The sequence below is a fragment of the Clarias gariepinus genome, chromosome 10, assembly GCF_024256425.1.
Source record: "Clarias gariepinus isolate MV-2021 ecotype Netherlands chromosome 10, CGAR_prim_01v2, whole genome shotgun sequence".
Classification (NCBI taxonomy): Eukaryota; Metazoa; Chordata; class Actinopteri; order Siluriformes; family Clariidae; genus Clarias; species Clarias gariepinus.
In genome coordinates this window covers 20,982,879-21,000,005 of record NC_071109.1, presented here as the reverse complement: position 1 = coordinate 21,000,005, position 17,127 = coordinate 20,982,879, and the positions used below count along the sequence as shown (strand labels likewise).

The 17,127-nt window shown below is 39.1% G+C and overlaps 2 protein-coding genes across 3 annotated transcripts in view; one reads left to right on the top strand and one right to left on the bottom strand.

Annotated features, from left to right (window-relative positions):
- The window catches only part of pigg (phosphatidylinositol glycan anchor biosynthesis class G), a 145,996-nt gene extending 140,734 nt beyond the window's left edge, over nucleotides 1-5,262 (bottom strand). For both annotated transcript variants that reach the window (XM_053506373.1, XM_053506374.1), the window contains exons 1-2: nucleotides 4,847-5,262; nucleotides 1,052-1,257 (exon numbers count right to left, since the gene is read on the bottom strand). In XM_053506373.1, the coding sequence (XP_053362348.1) occupies nucleotides 1,052-1,257; nucleotides 4,847-5,000 (360 nt within the window). In that variant the 5' untranslated portion in view covers nucleotides 5,001-5,262. The remainder of the gene's footprint in view (nucleotides 1-1,051; nucleotides 1,258-4,846) is intronic.
- An 815-nt stretch (nucleotides 5,263-6,077) lies between these two features.
- On the top strand, nucleotides 6,078-15,107 carry hmmr (hyaluronan-mediated motility receptor (RHAMM)). The gene is made up of 19 exons (XM_053505061.1): nucleotides 6,078-6,243; nucleotides 8,055-8,150; nucleotides 8,273-8,340; nucleotides 8,422-8,493; nucleotides 8,637-8,825; nucleotides 8,914-9,000; nucleotides 9,102-9,213; nucleotides 9,335-9,400; nucleotides 9,501-9,574; nucleotides 9,929-9,999; nucleotides 10,091-10,458; nucleotides 10,550-10,698; nucleotides 11,524-11,738; nucleotides 11,836-11,952; nucleotides 12,027-12,185; nucleotides 12,551-12,961; nucleotides 13,686-13,758; nucleotides 13,909-14,085; nucleotides 14,193-15,107. The coding sequence occupies exons 1-19, from the start codon at nucleotides 6,198-6,200 to the stop codon at nucleotides 14,340-14,342; spliced, it is 2,700 nt and encodes an 899-aa protein (XP_053361036.1). The 5' UTR covers nucleotides 6,078-6,197; the 3' UTR covers nucleotides 14,343-15,107.
- Nucleotides 15,108-17,127: the final 2,020 nt, after the last annotated feature.

Below are 17,127 nucleotides of genomic sequence, written 5' to 3'. Positions count from 1 at the left end.
AAACCATGTACAGTATCATCATTTTATTTCAAGCAGTTCTCTCTGACAATTACACTGAGGATTCGGTCATTCAAACTACCTCTCTACCAAAATATTTATTGCAGTCTAAAAAGCACTGTCTCTCAGGCAGCATGGCTCTTTCTACCACTCTGAGCTAAATTAGATACGGTGGAGATACAGTACAAAACCCTGGAATAATATGATTTGAGATCTCGCTCTCAGTATGAAAGGGATCTACTGCTATCTGCTGGACAGTCAGAGAAGAGCAGCCAAGTCAAATACTTTCAATATCAAACATGGCTATGGGTTTTCATTTCTTTTTTTGGTACTATGAAACCTCACCAAGTGATTTCCATTCATGTTTTTTTTTTTTTTTTTCCAATCACATTTCTTCCAAAAAGTTGACATTTGACGTTAACATTCCAAGTTTTGATAATGTGTTGAAGGGTTCTTGGCCCACTTCCACTTACTTCAAATCTCCTTAGTTGTTTTCTCTGCTTATTATCATAAGCTTGTGAAAACAAGCCATGTACATGTTATTATACTCATCCTCAGTAACTGCTTTTTTGTGCAAGTCGAGATCATGCTAATGCCAGAGCCCATCTCAGAAATACTGGGTAGAAATACAATGCATGAATATACCCCAAATAAGAAAACAGTGCTTTGATGGAAATCACACTTATACAATAACACACATTCAAACATAGGGTGTTATATTGTAGGTGGCATTGAAATGACAAACTGTTGAGGAAAAAAAAAAAAAAAACACCCAGAGACTAAAAAGAAACAAGCAAATTACCAGACAGAGAACAACTGCAGCTCAGGTTCAAATTAATCTCTGGCCCTCTGAGGCAGTAACATGACAAGCCTCAAATTATCTCTGTATTTGATCTAAAATCTCAACCCATGAAATTATAAACCCCATATAAATAATTAAATAATTCAAAGTGATATTAACAAGCCATCGAATGACATGAATAAAAATAAGTGGAAGTGATCACTGCAGCAGAGTGAGAGGAGCATTTCTACACTAGCACATGTGCAGTCTCACCTTGATTCTGGGCATGGTGACGGTAGGAGGTCTGGCTTTAGCAATGAAGCTATAAGATGATCCACTCTCTACTAGGTTCCTGGTGTAGGGCATGAACCTCTTCCCACTGGCCCCGTAGACAAAGTCGTCCCTTAAAGCATCTATCAACACAATGACCACTTTGTTGTATAGTGGAGGAGGCACTTTGGTTGAGTTTGGGCTACTTCCTGCAAAACAAAGACAAGATGATGTGAAAACACAAGAGCAGATGGAGGAGATCAGATCAGATCACACTAGAAACCTGAAAGAGCTCTGGTTATAGGAGACTCTATACTGAGGCGTGTGAAATTAACTAGGCCTTTAGAGGCGGCAGTGGTTAGGTGTTTCCCGGCAGCCAGAGGACCGAACATAGCAGGTAATCTTAGGGCTCTAGGACAGCACAGGTTCTCCAAGATAGTGGTACACGCTGGAGCTAATGATATACGCCTTCGTCAGTTACAAAGGTGTTTAAACTAGCGAAGGCAATGTCTGATAAAGTAATATGCTCTGATCCCATCCCAATGCGACGTGGAGACATAGCTTACAGCAGGTTATGGTCGCTGGACCGCTGGATGTCCAGGTGGTGCTCCGAAAATAATGTGGGCTTCATAGATAATTGGAGTACCTTTGAGGGCAAAACTGGCCTGTTAGTAAAGGTGCTGCTCTGATTTCCTGTAGTATAGCTTATAGTCTCAGAAAAGGCCCAGTTAATCAGTGACAATTTGGATCCCAGGCCAGGGAGCAGACAGACTAGCTGCATAGAGTCGTCACTCAGGGTTCACTATATTGAGACTGTGTCTGTTCCCCGAGTTAAGCAAAAATATAGTAAGACTCAAAAAGTCTGTTTTAGTAATTGAATTAATATAGAGACCAAAAATTCTAAACATACTCAATGCACAGCCAGCACCCCTGATCTGAAGCTAAGACTGTTAAATATTAGATCTCTCGCATCTAAAGCATTTTTTTGTTAATGAAACTATCACAGACCATTATGCTTAACAGAAACCTGGATTAAAGAGAACGAGTATGTAGCTCTAAATGAAGCTAGACCTCCTGGATAGAGCTACTTACACCAGCCTCGGCTAACTGTAGAGGAGGAGGTGTCGCAGTTATTTACAATGATAATCTGTCTATCGTACAAAAACACATACATAAATTTCATGCATTTGAAGTTCTCTATAGTAACATAACAAGTGTAGCTACAAATATTAAGTCAGCTCAGTCGATCCCACTAATTATCATTTACAGACCTCCAGGGACGTACTCTGAGTTTGCAGATTTCCTCTCAAACCTTGTCGCTCTGTAACACAAAGTGTTAATTGCTGGAGACTTAAATATTTATTTTGAGAATGCAGAAAACCCTCTGAGAACAGCATTCATGTCCATACTGGACTCAGTAGGCGTAAATCAGTGTGTAAAAAATATAAAGTCATAAAGCTGGTCACACTTTAGATTTAATATTATTCTTCGGATTAAGTAAAAGAAATATAATCACAATTCCACAGTCTGAAGCTATCTCAGAACACTGTCTTGTCTCAATTAAAGTGTTTTATAGTAATTATGTACGCACAGTGCCGCGCCACCACATTAAACGTACATTCACATCAAATACAACACAGACCTTTATCAATAATCTACCAGAGTTATCAACTTTGATTGGATCACCATTTGACTCCACAGAACTAAATCAGGCGACTGAATATTTAAAGTCAACATTTCATTATACCTTAGATAATGTAGCTCCAGTTAAAAGGACAATGATTAGAGATAGGAAACTCGCTCCTGGTATAATGACCAAACACATGCACTTTTAAACAAACGGTTCGGAAATTAGAGTGCAAATGGCGTCAAACTAAATTGTTAAAATTCCAAATAGCATGGAAGGAGAGCATCACCAGATGAGAAAAACCAGCTTACTAAAGTTCATTAGCAATGTGTACAGGACATAAGAGATTGCATGTTAATTAACTTCCTTCTGCTCAATCCTGATAACACAGAAGTTCTAGTCATAGGACAACAAGCAGCTAGAAGTAAACTTTCTGATCAAACTGTAACATTAAATGGCCTTTCTGTTCTATTAAAGTGAAACAGTGAAGGACCTCAGTGTGATTATAGATCCCAGCCTTTCATTTGAAGCAATTGTAGATAATATTACCAGGATAGCATTCTTTCACCTCAGAAATATTGCCAAGATAAGAAATATATTGTCACTAAACTCAATAACTCAATAAAACTCATTCATGATGAAAAACAGTTCATGCGTTTATCACCTCTAGGTTGGACTATTGTAACGCCTTACTGTCTGGTCGTTCAACTAGGTGTATAAACAAGCTTCAGTTAATCCAGAATGCAGCAGCGAGAGTCCTCACTAGAACCAGAAGATATGAACACATTACTCCTATCTTATTCACACTGCATTGGCTCCCTGTGAAATTTCGCATCAATTTTAAAATACTACTATTGACGTATAAAGCATTATATTACACATGGTCTTGCGTCGATGTACCTGAGTAAACTGCTTGTGTCTTACGATCCGCCACGCCTACTTCGATCAAAGGATGCAGGCTGCTTGTCAGTACCACGTATTATGAAAACTACAGCAGGGGGCAGAGCTTTTTCTTACAAAGTCACAAAATTATGGAATAGTCTGCAAATTAAGGTTTGGCACTCAGACACAGTCTCAGTGTTTAAGTCTAGGCTAAAAATCTATTTGTTTAGCCAAGCATTTTTGTAAATAGATTTGCCTTAGGTAAAGGAGCAGATCTGGGGGACTCATGAACATAGAGTATTAGGTGAACTGGTATGTTTAGATGCTGTCCTCCCCACTCTCATTGATCACTCAGGTTTGTTGACGGTGAGGTGATTGTTTGCTTTACATCTCAGGAAGCCCTCATGTCTGTGTTTCCTTCTGGCTCTCCCTTTTAGTTATGCTGTCATAGTTAGTCCTGCCTGAGTCCCTGCTTGCACTCTGCACTAAATATACATTCACATTATACATTGTTTGACTCTAAACATACCTAACTGCCATCTGTTCTTCTCTTCTGCTCTCTCCCTCTTTCTCTTTCCCTCTTACTGTCTCTCTGTCGAGCTATACATCTCGCTCCTGAGCTGCCAGTGATTCAAACCCCCTCTGCCCCCCGGAGCTGTTTGACTCGTCCTGGTGTCCTGCTTCTGGTTGGAGATCTTGTCGCATGGATCCCCTGTGTGGTGTCCCTGGGATGCGTGTGGTTACTAGGGATGGTTCCACTTTTTCACGAAGACAATTCTGTCCTCGGCTGATGCAGACAGCTGTTCTCTGAGGACTTTTGACTTCAGTCGCTCGATAGTTCAGGACTGGAGTTTCCTACAGTCTACTCGAGCCTCCAATAACAAACTGAACGAATTTTAACTTAAACACATCTCCTGTTATACTGAACTTCCAGCCTCCTAATACACAGTTTAACTGCAGATCAATCCCTGCTATCCGTTTCACCCAAATGAGGATGGGTTCCCTGTTGAGTCTGGTTCCTCTCAAGGTTTCTTCCTAGTACCATCTCAGGGAGTTTTTCATTGCCATTGTTGCCGTCGTCCTCGGCTTGCTTATCAGGGACAATCGAATCATTGTGATTCATACACATTCACATTTCATACAAACTTAAATCATTCTTTTGATTGTGTAAAGCTGCTTTGCGACAACGTCAATTGTTAAAAGCACTATACAAATAAAACTGAATTGAACTATGAAAACTTTGTTTAGTTTTTTGTAAATGCCATGTCACTTTTAAGGCTGTTCCTTACCTACTACAGGTTCTGCTGGCAGATCCGATAATTTGCTCTTTGATGATAAAAAAGACTTGACTGGAACTGGGAAAAAACCCCTTAAGAAAAGGGCAATGCCGACTAACTCAGTAATGAGACAGAACGCAGCAAACACAGAGGAACTCAGCTTCATGTTGATGGACGGGTGTTGTTGGTGTCTTGATTTTAGTCTTGGTTACTTGTTTTCTAAGCAATCTGTTTACTCTACTTCACTGACCTTAATCCGCGACTAAAGTCATAAAGCAACGTACGCAAGCAATGCTAATCTTCAACAACTCCACAGCTTGATTTTAAAGCGTCGGTAAGACGAGTGAGCGGAGCACAGGACCCTGGTCCCGATGCAGTAATCAACACTGCATTCCTAAATGAATAACCGGACTTTCAAACCAGTTGGGTTTTGACATTTCCGTGTTGTGATTAAAGCGTCGCTACGGCAAGCGAGAGGGTCAAATGCGGCGCCAGGAAAGCTAAAGTAAGCGCGAGCGCCTCCAAGTGGCATTAAACAGAGTTTAAATATGTCCAGAAATGTGCCAACTAACATAATATCATCAATAATAATAATAATAATAATAATTATTATTATTATTATTATTATTATTATGTTAGTTGGCACATTTCTGGACACTTAACACCACCTTACCATACAGTTTCAAATTGCATGAAAGATAAACAAGACTTGCGTGTTCCTTGCACTTCCACGATGCGTGGAATTTGCATGTTCTCCTCCCATGATTGTATATGTGTGTACAGTATGTGTGTGTCCTGTATTGGATTGGCACCCTGCCCAGAGCGATTAAGACTTGAAATTAGTCTTAATGCGTGGATAAAGAAATAAAAATGATAGATAGCTTTTATTTACATGTAACTGCTTATTTTTATCATATGGGAAAACCTATTAACATATTTCCACTTCAACTTTTACTAAGTGGATTGTAAAGAAAAAAATCGTTATGTTTGTTTCACTCGATTTCCTCTGTCTTTCTTTCTCTGTCTGTGACTCTTGATTATTGATAAGGTTTTAATTAATAATCGTTGGGGTTTGTGTGGCTGCTTCTTCACATCAAAGTTAGGCTTTCTGAAGGACGGGTTACGTAAAATGGCAAACGTGCCTTCTGATTGGACAGCTTTTAGTTCCGTCATGTTTTGGGGGATTCTTATTGGTCAGTTCGTCTCTTTTTGCGTTGATAGGCTAAGGAAGGAGTTTGAAAAAATCAGCGGCAGTTGAGGAAGCTGTTTGCGCCACAGATTTCTTCTTTTTTACTTTATTAGCTTTTTTTTTAAAGACAGAACAACTTTTTGTGTGTAGTTTTTCCCTTCTGGTGTTGGAATAATGTCGTTTTCAAGGGCTCCTTTGAAACGATTTAATGAGCATATCGGTAAGTGTGACAAGCTTTCAGTGCTGTATTAGCTTTAAGAGTTAAGCGTTTTCGTGACACTTGTGTGTGTGTGTGTGTGTGTGTGTGTGTGTGAGAGAGAGAGAGAGAGAGAGAGATAGTGTGTAAATACCCTAAATTATATAAAAAGTAATGTCCAGAAGAGTTTTAAGCACAGAAGAGTTCGAAATGAAGTTGTCTGAGCTTGTACTGATACTCAACACGAAGGTGGTTCATATTGTTGTGATTAATTCAACTGAGCAGCAGCAGCAGCTATAATTGCCTTTTAACTGGAAATTAACACAATCTTGCTTTCTTCACTTTGGTCATTGATTTGCATTAACTGTTAAATGGTACCTCGATTTAACACGTATTTAACTGGTAATCCCTAATGCTAGCTGTCTTAGCATAACAACTAGTCTAACATCAGTGGTTACAAGCAGGTTTATCATAAAGATTCTCATCTTTTGCAGTTAGGTTAAATAATAAATCAAACGACATGAGGCAAGTATGTAAACATCCTCTTTGGAAACACGTGTACTTGTAAGTGCATACATCTATTCAAGGGATGTGTGCTCAGATACAGTAGAACTAGGGGACAATGTGATCCCAGTGACTTTGGCCTGTCTGGTTATGGAGTATTTCAGGTCCCTTTGACTATATGGGATCTACACACACCAGTCTGAGGAAAACGGTCAAACTGATTTGAGGTAACATGAGTGCAATGTACCTCAGATAATTAAATACAAACGTTATGAGCTGAAACGCATCTCAGAATGCAAAACCCTATGAAGCTTGATGTGGATGACCTTCAACAGGTGAGGACTACATTGGGTTTCACTCATTTCAGAACAGAACTAAGAAAAATATACTTACAGGCACATGAAAATATTCTGTATCTGCATGATTTTATGTATTTTAGTGCTGCTACATGATTTGATATTTACACAATTGCAATCATATGTATTGACTGGAGATGGTCGGTATTTGTTCTGCATCATTTCATTATCAGAACACATGTAATATTATAATATTTTGCATTTGCTTTGCACTTTGTTCATTATTAATAAAACTTTAGTTTAATTCAGGCGTGCAGGTTTTTCCTTGTTTTGAAGTCATTTAAGAAATGAACAACTTCCTGTGGGGAAAACATTAAGGTGACCGATGCTGTACTGTACAGTACTTTTAAACCCTAACTTCAGTTAATGACTTTAATAAAGCACAGTGTACAATATGTAGTAAAAAATATATGTCTCAGAACATCATTTTAACAATAAACATATACATGAGAAGCAATGTTAGTGAGTTGTCACCGTGTTGGTTACAGGTTATATAACTATTGTTGGAGTTGTTTAGATTATCTGGCTGTATTATGCCACAGACCATCAATAAAAACAATGTCTTAGGGACGTCTATGTTGAAACCTAATAACGGGATGTGCAAAACATCTTAAGCCATGCCTCTTTTTTTCATACTTGGGTTCCAACGAGCCAGGTGGGTGGATTGTTTGTTTATTTGTTTTTATTTATTTTAAATATAGTCTTGAGTAATAGTTCTGCATACATCCTAAAGAAAATGCCTTTCATCTTCTGTCCAGTCCCAGTACCTAACCAGTTTCAGATAATATTTTTGTTTATTGATCCACACCGTGACCTATGAATCATTCAAGCATAAAAAAAAAACAAAAAACATCGACTATAAGGCATGAACCAGTGAGAAATGGGTATCTTAGTATACTGATGATGCTGAATGCTCAGTGGTTGGAACAGATTTTTTCAGAATTTTTTTCTGATCTGTTTATTTTTATTTGGCAGGCTGTGCACCGCCACCAGGTACATATGAGCTAAAGCCTGGTGAAGTGAAGGGTGCTGCTTCATTCCACAAGGCAGAACGCTTCAGGCCACAAAAACGTGAGTGTCCGACTCTAATTCTCAATATTTGCATCAAGAACTGACACTTCAGATAGACATCTATGCTGTGATCTGACCACATAATACATTTGTCTCTGGTTTGTCTCTCGTCCCTGGTTTAGTCGGACCACCTGTTTCCAAAGATGTTCCTATTTCTCCGGTTCGCAGGACCATGTCAGTTGATGGCTTGGTAAGTGTTTAAGATCTGCACACTGCTTGAAATCATAAACCTGCCTGTTTGTGTGTTACCCTTGTCCTTGTTTCCACACAGACTGACAGTTCAAAAAAGGACAAGAGCAACTTTCAAATTGAAATGAAACAACAGAAGCTGCTGGAGAAAGAGGTACATATTACAAGATCTAATGGATTTCTCAGGGAGGCCCTTTCTATACATCAGAGACTCTACTTTATTAGCCTTGTTTGTAGATGTGTGCGTGTTGCTATGCTTTTTGAATGTTGTTTATTTTGATGAACACTGCTTTACAGATCCGGTCACTGGTTCAGCAGAGAGGAGAACAGGACCGCAGACTTCAGGCCCTAGAGGAAGAGCTTAAGAAGCTGGAGGCTAAACTGCTGGCTGCTGTGAGAGAGAAGACTGGCCTTGCAGCCAGCGTGGCCTCCCTTGAAAGACAGCTTGCCGAGTTGCAAAAAACCAATGAGTTCCTCAAGACCAAGGTTGGATTTTATTATTTATATCGGTTAGAAACACACTAACTCATTTTCTAAACACTTTGTGTTTTCCTTTCTTTTTTTAACCCCACAGGTTTCTGCAGACATTACCAAGAAAAAAATCAACTCGCTGTCTATGGAGCTCATGGAAGCCAGAAACAAACTGGATGCTAAGGAGAAGGTGGGTTACATTTATAACATTCTAATTTGTGTGTTTTATTGAAATTGTAAGTTGTGCACAGCTCAAATAATTAACTCTTTCTTGCTTTTTTTTTTAAACAGGAACTAAGTTTTCTCCAGATCAGCTCAGAAGGCAAAGTAAAGGTCTTGGAGGCTGATCTTCAAGCCTTAAGAGCAACACTTAATGCTATTAAGGAGAGAAACAAGGATCTTGGTTAGCATAGATTTATTGTGTTTGTGTGTGTGTGTGCTGCATGATAAGGATGCATCCCTAAGAAAACAAATCTCAGCAGAACTGCTTTGTAAAAGTTTACTTTTAATTGCTGTTTCTGCAGAGGGCCTTCATGAAGAAACTAAAGTTCACAATGAGGAAGTGGAGAAAGAAATGGATAAGCTGCATGGTAGGTGCTGTGTTTGTGTCATGGAACAACCCAGAATTCTATCATGTAGAGCACCTCCTTCTCATTATCTATAGCTTATTTTCACCATCTTTGATTTTAGCTATTATACAGGAGCTACAGGAGGAGTGCAAAGTGCTGCAGCGCTACCTTGATTCTGCAAATGACGAAATACAGGTACTAGTTTGGAAAAGGGATGCACCAATGTTTAGAATCAATTCTCTTTTTTAAATAAAAAAAAAATGAAGGAACAAATTTAATTCTAAAAAAGTATAAATTTTTACAGATCAGTAAATACTATACATGTATTGATAAATGTATTTATTATAATAAGAACTTAATATTTAGAATAATTTTAATATTCTTATTCGAGTACATTGTAAGTTGCTAAGATTGTAGATTATTTTTTAGTACATATTAATTAAGCTTTTCATTAAATAAGCTTTTTTTTTAAGGTTTATCTATTTAAAATCTTTAAAAATGTAACATTACAAAATGGAATATAAGTTTTAAGTAATTTGTCTTCTTCAGGATCTTAAGGCTAAACTGCAGGACAGGTCTGCAATGGAGCGCCGTGTCTCAGATTCTCAAGAGAAGCTTGGGTAAGTAGCTGTCCTTACTATGTGCATCCCCTGAGAATGTTATATCTGATGCAGAGTGTAATTCAGTGTTATGCCTTTGCTTTATGCACAGGGAGGTGGAGCAGAAGTTGGAGCAGTGCGTGGTGGAGCTCCAGGAGTCTCAAAGTGTCCTAAAAAACAAGGAGCAGGACCTGCAGAGGTGCCAACAGGAGCTTCAGGAGTGCCACAGCACCCTTGAGGAGCGGCAGAGAGAGCTAGACCATCACAAGAGTGAACTGGAAGCCTCTCAGGCTATGCTGAAAGAGCTGGAGGAGAAGAGCTTACAGGGAGCTCAGGAACTCAAGGACTCGCAGAACACTGTGAAGCACCAAGAGCAGGAGCTGGCCCGGGTGAGGGAGGTACTGAGAAGAACAGAAGAGGAGTTGGACCAGCGTGTGGCCCATATGAATGAGCGTTGTTTAAGCATGGAGGATGAGAGGGGTGAGCTTTGACTAAATATATAAAAAGTGGTACATTTTGGCTTATAATAGACTTGTTTAAAGGACATTCTTACTTTTGTGTGTGTGAACAGCCAGGACACAGGAGGAAGGGCTGAGGAGAGTGCAGGAGCTACTGGCTGAGGTGAGCTCACTGGAGGAGAGCAGCAAGTGTGAGAAGGAAGCTCATGACCAGTTGAAGCAGCAACACTCTGCTCTTGTTCTACAGCTTGAGGAGGAGAAGGTACCATACTTCCTCCATTATTCTTTCATTTTACACCCTCTCATTCAGGAACTGCTTTATCCTGGTTGCTCTGGATCCAAAGCCTATCCTGGGAACATTGCTTTCAGCATAAACAAGCATTTTACATCACAAAAATAAAATATAAATTTCCTGTAAATTGTCAGCAAATATCACTGGTTTTATGTTTAGCACAACATGCACTTTTCCAACTACAGTATTTTGTAATTTATGTATTACTCAGTGGGTTAATAATTAATTCATTAAATAAGAGCTTTGCAGACTTAATTAAAAAAAAAATTATTAAACCAATATCTGTTTAATCCTTAATGCTATTGTCCCAAACTTTGATATGCACCATAGGCCACTCCCTAGAATTTTATTGAAGACATTGTCAATTCCTCAGTCGCAGTTATTGTCTACTTATTAATATGCAACAGGAAATGGATGCAATCTAAGCAGCTTATTTCTGTGCTTGAATATCTTCAGTGCTGACTCCAGTTCCCCATAAAGTGCCTATTCTGCAACACTAAAAACCTTTTTATAACCAATTATAATAAAAACAGCCTGAAGCATACTCATGAATTAATTAGTCCTTCACACACATTGACATATTTTCATGCAGCTTTTACTTTTTATTAACCTTGACATTTAAGTAGCAAATGATGCGTGAACATTTCAAGTCCTATTTTCTATACACCCTATTTATAAATGAACCTTGAATAGAAGGTATTGGCGCAATAATTACGCTAAAATTAAGTTCTAAAATTTCCTGTGTGTGTGTGTGGTTCGTTGTCGTCGTCTTTTAATTCTGAAATGTGCCGGCAGGCTCGTAATGATTCCCTATCCAGCAAGATAGCATCTTTGCGTGATGACCTGGACAAAGAGAAGAAGCAGTTAGAAGAGGAACTGGAAGAGGTGCTGGAGGAAGTGAATTTGCTTGAGGAGCAGGACAAGCGCCTGCTGGAGACCATCCAGCTGCTGACTCAGGAGAAACACACTGTGGAAGGAGAACTGAACAGCACTCGTGAAGAACTTGAAAGGTGAGATCTTGCTGACATGGAAGCAAGCTGCTGCTGTTGTTTTTTTTCTCCATAGTTCCTGGATGGCCACTGGTTAATGATGTTACTGGTTTCGTAGGAACAAAGCAGAGACGAAGACTTTGGAAGAGGTTTATCAGGACAATGTGAAAAAGCTACAGGATGACCACAACAACTCTCTGGGAAAGATAGGTGACATGGCCACTGAATTAGTGAAGTAAGTACTGAGCACAAGCGCTTAAACAGCTTGACGTAATTCAGAGGATATTATTAATCTCCTATTACTTTCAGCGCCACACAGGCTCTGAGTGTGCAGAGAGAGCAGGATGAGGCTCGTGTACGGGAGCTGAGGGAAGAGCTGAGCAGAATCACTCAGCAACTGCAGGATGAACAGAATAAACTCCTTCAACAAAATCATGCTCAGGAAAAGGAGAGGGAAGAGTATGCCAGGTCAGATACAGTACACACTCAGATGCAACAATATGCACAAAAAAGTTTTTCCCAGTATCCTATTAGGATATCCTATTACAAGTATCAGTTTCAACTTTATGGATCAATCTTTTTTTAATATTATTATTTTTTTCTTTCCTTCCTTTTATATGGATGGTTTGAGAAGGTTGTAAACAGATAGAGCTGCTGATTGTTTAGGTCTGGTCAACAATGCCATGTCTTGTAATGCCTAAAGCTGTAAGACCATAAGCAGTGAGAGTTTTATATGGGGAAAATGTGAATTTCTCAGCTTTAGAATATAGATGCATTACATGTTTTGAAGTATAACATATACTGAAAATCATCTTATATGTGTATGTGATCAGGATGTTACTGGAGGTCCAGACTAAGCAGGCGCAGTGTGAGACAGACTTGAGAAAGGCCAAGGAGGAGCTGGGACAGGAACAGGAGGAGAAACGACAGGCCCTGGCTCAGCTAGAGCAGACTCTGCAGCATAGGAGGGAGTCGACAGAAGGCAAGGTTCAGGAGGTGAAGCTCTTAAAGGAACAGTTGGAGACACTGAAGCTGGAGAAGGAGCAGCTCCACCAGCAGATGGAGCAGGAGAAGGAGCGGTTTCACCAGCAGATGGAGCAGGAGAAAGGGTGGTTCCACCAGCAGATTGAGCAGGAGAAAGGGTGGTTCCATCAGCAAATGGAGCAGGAGAAGGAGCGGTTCCACCACCAGATGGAGCAGGAACGACATGACTTAAACAAACAGCTCACTGAGGCACAACAAAGGTGAAGCAGTAATACAGTTCCGCAATATTTCTGTATTGTCCCGGGACTAGCTGTGTGGAATTGATTAGGTTGGATTAAATTAAAATGAAACAATATTGAGGCCAACTCACATTTAATAGATTAAATATATTTAGGGACTTATTACACAGAAACCGGTCATGGTCTCTTTGAATACAACACAACTACAGTCTATAGCAACATCTCATCTCATAAAAAAGCCTGATCTAAGCAAAGTGCACCTGAGGCTGTAAGTTTATTACTATGATTAAAGAATTATTAGAATTATTGTGTAAATCTGAGCAGAATTAACCTCTGAGCATTTATGTTTATTTCTTCTCAATTACTGTGAACACGTTAAAATACCTTATTTATTACACCATTCAATTAGATGTCTGTTTAATAGTGACTTACAGGCTGTTATTTGATGCTTTCTTTACAGTTAGACATAAATATTACTAGTGACTCCATATACACTTCTTGATCCAAAATAATCTCTCGAAGTTTAATCTGTCCTTTTATTAGATTTGTTTACGGCATGCAACGCTGTGGTAATTTAATGCGTAAAAAGATCCCCTCTGGTTTCAGATCCACTTTTTTACAGTTTGAGCACTAAAAAGGTGGTAATTTCCCTTGTGTATGAAGACTTCTGGGACACTCTATATTGTAACTGTAACTACAGGTGAAAAATTTTATTTTTGCTTAACTTTTCCTTGATCTCTTACAGCACATCAAATGATGAGATGGAGCACTGGAGGAACTTGTATGAACAGCTATACGCTAAAGTTAAACCCTTCCAGGTGAGCCTCAAATCACTTCCATCAATGAAAATATTTTTGGAAACTTCTGACCCTACTCTTATACAAATAGTTTTGCTGATGCTGGCTGTCCAGATGCTCCCTGTTGCTTTCTAACATGCCTCATGTTACTTTACTTTTCTTGGAACCTAGGAGCAGCTGGACGGCTTTGCTGCTGAGAGGGACGCGTTGCTTTTGGAGAAAGGGGCCACTCAGGCAGAGCTGAATAAGCTGGCAGGCGCCTACGCCAGCCTGCTGGGCCATCAGAACCAACGACAGAAAATCAAGCACATGGTCAAACTCAAGGAGGAGAACTTGGCACTTAAGCAGGTCAGCTTTGCCTTGTTTGTGTGTTAGTCTTGCTGAGTGTCTCCATATGAGGGGGAAAAAACTCTTAGCTGTGCTGCACAGATGAGTTTCCTGTTTTGTTTTTACAGGAAGTGACTCAGCTGAGGACACAGGTGGGGAAGCAGAAGAGAGACCTGGAGCAGATCAAGACCAGTCAGGCCCCACGCCGGTTTGATCCCAGCAAAGCCTTTAAACACGACCATAAAGAGAACCAACAGCCTGTGGTGCCTCTTAGATAGAGGGAGGATTTGCAAATCGGTTACCGTCTTAACCAATTAACAGATACAAGAATACATGATGTTATCACGTTGCAGTTTTCACGTTGTTTGTGAGGTTAATGTATATATTCGCTCACTCCTAGAATTTAGAGTGCAGATTATTATTATTATTATTATTATTATTATTTTTTAAGAACCTGTCAAGTAAAGTGCATTACCAGTTTTGTTGGCTTTTGTCTGTGATGTCTTAAGGCAAGCGTTGGGGGAGTTCCTGCTACACTTGGTGTTACTGTTCTCTTTGGGATCTGCACACTAGGGGTGGTTATTTATGTCGGCTTGTTTTATGATTTGGGTCACCAGTGCTGTGGGACATAATATGGGAGTATATAAAATTTTTAACTAAGTAATATTTTTAGCAACTCTGTTTCCGGTCTGGTTACCCAACAACTAGATATATATTAAAATTATATATGTGATCTAGTCTACTGTTAAGATTGAGTTGTGTATGCTCATCCATTATCTTCATTACATTTCTGATTCATGTTCTAACCTTTGAACTTGGATTCAATCTAATATTATAGTCTTGGTAATCCAATTTTTATTTTCAATCCAATTACCCGACCAATTTCAGCACTTTTCATGTACCATAATGTGATTACTTCGCTGCTCTTTTTTGTCTAATGCCTGATTTTTGAAAGGTTTTTGATCAAATCTTTTGTTTTTATATATGTAATTGTTTTACTATTTAGAACAGTTATTTTAAAATAAATGAAAGTTACATTCCTACTATAGTTGTTAATTTTTTCTTCATTAGTGTTAACGTACTGTTTATGGGATGGTGTGCATCAAGTCAAAATGAACAGGAGTCATTTGTGTTAATTTATGGAAGCATTTAGTACATTGTTTTCCACAGTAAAAAAAAAATAGTGTATGACGGTTTAACTGCTCCCTGTGAAAGGTTTAATAAATCTTTTCAAGATATTAAACCTGAATCATAGGCTTGGTTACTTGAGATGCTTTCCAGCAGAGGGCACTGAAGTGCAATAATACAAGGCTTCATGCATTCTGTTTTTGACACCGTACAGGACCCATTGCATGTTCTACCCACAACTGATTAAGCACATTTGAGGTTTTGGTGAATGAAGTTTGTAGAAGATTTGGAACTGTTAAATAGTGGCATCTTGGAAGTGAATTTGAGAACCCTGGATATAGAGGAAACTGGAAACTAAATTTCAGTCTCTCAGGGATATTTCAGATGCATCCACATGCTTGTGTTTCATTTTATGTTGCCTAATATGACTATTACAGCTAGTAGTATTGATTGGTTATGAGTTTGGAAGGATGTTCTTGGTCAGACTTACAAGAACATTTGTTTAACAATTTGAATCCCCAGTTGAGCACAAGCCTCTCCTTTTGGTTCAGAAGCTATTATTGAATGATACGATTAGAGGTGAAGTACCTGGAAACTGCTTTATTACTTGTCTTTAGGTAATAATTATCTAAAAGCCTTAACATCTATCTAAATTAAATATTATTTACCTAAAAAAAAATCACACACTTTAATAATTCCTTAAACTGCCTTTATCTTTAATAACAGCACACATTCACAATAGTATTGTTAGTCACTGAGATCTTGGAAGACTGAATAATGGAAGAGTTGAACCACTCTGTAAAGTCTTTTCCAGCACATTATGAAGACTTTCGGGCAATGCGGTTAAGGTCACTATTCTGTGATGGCCAATTTGGTGTAAAAAATATAACCAATGCTTCCAATCTTTCATAATTTGTGGCCATGAATTTTGCCATTGTAGTCCTCAAACATGCCTGTGCCGTCAGGAAAGAAATAATTCCTTAGATAGAATAACCTGCTCATTCAGTACAGGCAGATGAAAATGAAGTCAGACTTTATTTTAATGCCACATAACAGATTATCAGACTACTGTAAATTGAAAGGCTTGTACAGTAGTCACAATGCATAATGACTCACTACGCAGGATGACTATGCATCGCTTTATGTGCTTTTCTTCTTACCCTGATGCGCCCACTGCAGGCCACATTACCTGTTTCCATCGCTCCGTTTTAGGACGCCTAACCAACACATGGTTTTCTTATACCCACACAAAAGCTTAGTCCTAACTCTTTTTCTCCACACTGTGTGTGTGCAGGTGTGTAGAAATGCTCTTACTTTCACCATTGTCATTCATAATTTTTTTCTGACCACATTTCTTCCGCAAACCGATGGTTTACCACTCTTATTTTAGTTTTATTAACAAGTTGGACAGTTTTTACCCCAGGTCCAACAAATTCTGCAATATCCACCTTAGTTGTTTTCTTTGTTTTACAGGCCAGTAATTTGAAAATTCTAAATGACAGTGTCATCTTATACATGATGACATGGTATATTTCTTTTGACACAGTTGTTTAATAAATGGGAAGTTACTCACTGCATCACTCACTCACTCACACTCACTCAACTTCTATACCGCTTTATCCTGTATTCAGGGTCGCGGGGACCTGAAGCGTATCCCAGGAGACTTAGGTCATGAGGTGGGGTACACCCTGGACAGGGTGCCAATCCATCGCAGGGCACACACACACACTTATTCACACCCTACCAAGCACGGGGAGGACATGCAAACTCCATGCACACAGAGACAGGAATCAAGCCTGGCCGGGAATCGAATCCAGACTCTGGAGGTGCAAGGCGACAGTGCTAACCAGTACACCACCGTTTATTGCAGTAAATATCTAGTTAAAGTCTCTTACGTATTTGCATATTTAACTCTTATAAGCTATGGTAATGATA